The sequence below is a fragment of the Lygodium microphyllum genome, chromosome 10 (assembly GCF_053477565.2).
Source record: "Lygodium microphyllum isolate KBCC chromosome 10, Lygodium_microphyllum_v1.1.10, whole genome shotgun sequence".
Classification (NCBI taxonomy): Eukaryota; Viridiplantae; Streptophyta; class Polypodiopsida; order Schizaeales; family Lygodiaceae; genus Lygodium; species Lygodium microphyllum.
Window position 1 is genome coordinate 39,927,305 of NC_141144.1, and position 3,326 is coordinate 39,930,630.

The following is a 3,326-nucleotide window of genomic DNA, read 5'->3' on the forward strand; positions in this document are numbered from 1 at the left end:
ACCATGTCTGTGACAGCCAGCAATCTAGATGAATGGGGTCCAATATGGCGTCAAAGAAATGAGGATTTTGAGAGGGCTCTTGGAAGAGAGTGGCAAGACCTTAAGGGTAAAAAGTTCTTGGTTTGGGATGGAAACCACAGGTTTAAAACATGGTGGAAACGCATCAAGGAAAGTAATTTGTCCACTATACATGCAAGTATTGAATGTTCATATCCCATTCTTATGTTTGTTGGTTTTCAATTACAGAGTACTCCGACTATGCTCACTACCATGTTAGTGTACGGTGCCAATTCATTGAGGTGCCAAAGGCAAAGGAAGCAGAGCTACTACTTGCACTAGACACCACCAACGCGTAAGTCTTCTTCCTTTAACTATGCTCCTCTTTGTAATATGTTACACTTACATTCTCATATTATGCTTTTGTTTGTTTTCAATAGTATTGCCAGAGCTCATGTTACTCCAAATATTGCGCATGAGGTGTATATGTTTCAAAAGTTTGGTATTGCAAACAAAGACTCCATTCTAGATAGATTGAGTCCGGCCATGAGGAAGTGGGCTAAGGTTGAGATGAGTATAGAGGCAAGGTATTATCATGGTGTTGCTTCATGGTATAACTCTCCTTGCGGTTTAATATCTCAGCTTATATGGAAGGTGATTTTCTTTCTATGGCTCACTTGTATGAGATGTGCTTTTCTATCTCTAATTTAGTTTTTTTTTGGAATGATAGGATGAATTTCATGTCTTCATCTCAAAAGAAACTGCTAAGCTTGAGGCTCTTGGTCTAGATGAGGTAGAGAGGAAGAAACATTTGGAGAAGGCTACAAGGGTGGAAGAGGAGCGCATTAAGGATAGGGGTTACAAATACCTATCCATTGCTAATCCCCAAAATGGTGATGAGTTCTTTAAGTTGTTATTTGGGCTAAAGTGGGATGATGCAAGCATGCTCAAGATCACAAGAGACAAGTTGTATTGTCTCACAAGCTCAAAAATCCCTGCGGAAAGGTAATTTGTATATATAAAGCAAGGTGTGTGTATGTGATGCTTTTTTCTTCAATGCTTTCTATTTGCGTATATTGTTGTGCATCACAGGAAAAAAATATTGTTGCATCTTATGAGTCTCACAAAGGCCAAAGACCCCCAATACCCGCATTTTGGTGATTATAAGCTCTTTCGGGTTTACATGAAGAAAGAGACATATTGGGCTCACTTGCATTCGGAGGCACTACTTCAGATTGATAGGATACAAGTAGAAGGTCCATAGCTACCAGATTCATTTGAGGAGTTCTTTAAGCTTAACATGAAGAATCATGTCATGCAGGTTGACTCAATGCAGTGCATTCATATTGCTTTCTTAAGTTCTTTCTTAAAATGTATATGTGCTAATGTTAAGCACTTGTTAAACTTGTGTAGGCTTTTGTACACCTCTTGGATGGAGTGAAATCTTCAGATGTTGCAGAGAAGATGCCAGAGCTTACGTTTTCAGCCAAACGTGTGATTTATAGGTTAGCATGCATTTTCATATTAGATTGTGTGTCTGATTTTCATATTAGATTGCATGCATTTGCTTGCGTAATTGGCAAGAATGCTGCAGGTGGATACTACAATGTGTAGAAGAGAAGAGGCTGGATGCAGCTCCGCAATTCACAAGAGAGTGGATTGATGTTCGTGACAAGAACACTATGTATTCTCCATCATTATGTGAGAGAAAATTGATGGCATGGGAGGCAAGTGTTTGCCCTTGGTGGCCGGATTACCCTGTGGGGGTTATCCCTAAGCAAGAGAAAGATCTGCATGACAGTAAGTACTTCAATCTATGTAAACATCTCGTCACTTTTGTAGCAATAGTTTTTGTGTTCATGCATGGGAGTCTAAGGGTGAATGATACTATGTAGGATTCAAGGAGGGAGTTGATACTCATGAACCGCTTACCGCACCCACCACTGTAGAGGAGCAAGCAACCAAGGCTACCAAAGGTGCCACCCAGGGTACTCAAGGTAATCCAGGGAGAAAAAATGTGCCAGAGTCCTCTATGGCGCCCACCACCTCCTTTGTTGCAGATTCATCTCTTGGTCGAGAGAATTGGGAGAGGCGACCTATGACCCGTTTAGTAGGTGAGAAGTCTTATATTAACTTGAAATTCGTGTATGATTATTAAAAATAAATTACTTTGAAATAATTGTTGCAGGGTTCCAGTATCAAACATATGTCGATGCTCTATTAGTGGATGTGACCCAAATTGATAGATTTGCCCTTGATAGGTAGACATGACAACTACATATTGCAAGAACATCAATTTACATGTTGCATATAGCATTGCATCATCGTTTACTTTGCATTAATGACTATGTTGTTTTGTGTATAGAATCAACAAGTTTTTTGCAACACAAAAGATGCATCTTTATAGCAAAGATGGAGTTCCATGTCAAGAGGTGGCTCGATTGATATTTGCGGATTTTCCTACGAGCTTGCTTGTGGATGCTCTAGGTCCCATCCCATTGGGTGAGTTATGCTTTCTATCACACAAGGTTTACTTCAAACTCACTTCTCATATATCATAATGCCAATGTTGTTTCTAGAGGGCATGACTATTCCCAAGTGGAACACGTTCTCAAAGGGTCTAGTTATGGGTTGTATGGACCTTGCTCACGAGTATTTGGCCGACCAAGGATTCTTAGTCACTATGTGCTTAGCAGAGCATATAGGTGAGTTTATTACGGATGCGGCAAGAGTGGGGTTTGTGTTTCACCGCACTTGGACACTCATGTGTGACTCCAAGGCTTATCGACATCCCGTTACTAGAGAGGCAGTAAGATAACAAAGTTGGATACGTTGAACGTACGGTTGTATGTTCTAAATAAAGTTTGTGTTACATGCTTTAAATAAAAACATGCCTATTTCCACTCGTGAATAGGTACTTGATCTTACTGTGTGTCTTTGGCATCGTGTTGGTCATGTTGTGCCTTGCTACGACAGAGAGGCTGGGGAGAAGATTTCAGAGAGATTGTTTCCAACGTATCGTAGCTACATGATGGATGATTGTGTCTTTCCCATGGACGTTGATGGTGTCATTGTCAGAGGCGGAGCAGAGAGGTCTCATCTTTTCTTTCGGTAAGCAGTCTTGCATGTTTTTGCTCTCAGGTTACCTTGTATGGTATTTTCATTGTTTCTACTTGCATGGCCGCAAAGATTCTGTATCTTGATTGGTGATATGTGATTGGTGATATGGTTAGGTGGTTACTAGCTACATTTACGAAATGCTACGACTATGTTTTGGATGTGTTTGCGGGGTGTGGTGGTTTGGCGTGGGCCAGTGCAGAGGAGATGAG

At 40.8% G+C, this 3,326-nt stretch overlaps 1 protein-coding gene across 1 annotated transcript; it reads left to right on the forward strand.

Moving 5' to 3' along the window:
* The first annotated feature begins 1,712 nt into the window (after positions 1-1,712).
* Positions 1,713-2,262, forward strand: LOC148029912 (uncharacterized). The gene is made up of 3 exons (XM_087687335.1): positions 1,713-1,797; positions 1,893-2,111; positions 2,186-2,262. The coding sequence occupies exons 1-3, from the start codon at positions 1,713-1,715 to the stop codon at positions 2,260-2,262; spliced, it is 381 nt and encodes a 126-aa protein (XP_087543461.1).
* The last annotated feature ends 1,064 nt before the right edge of the window (positions 2,263-3,326 follow it).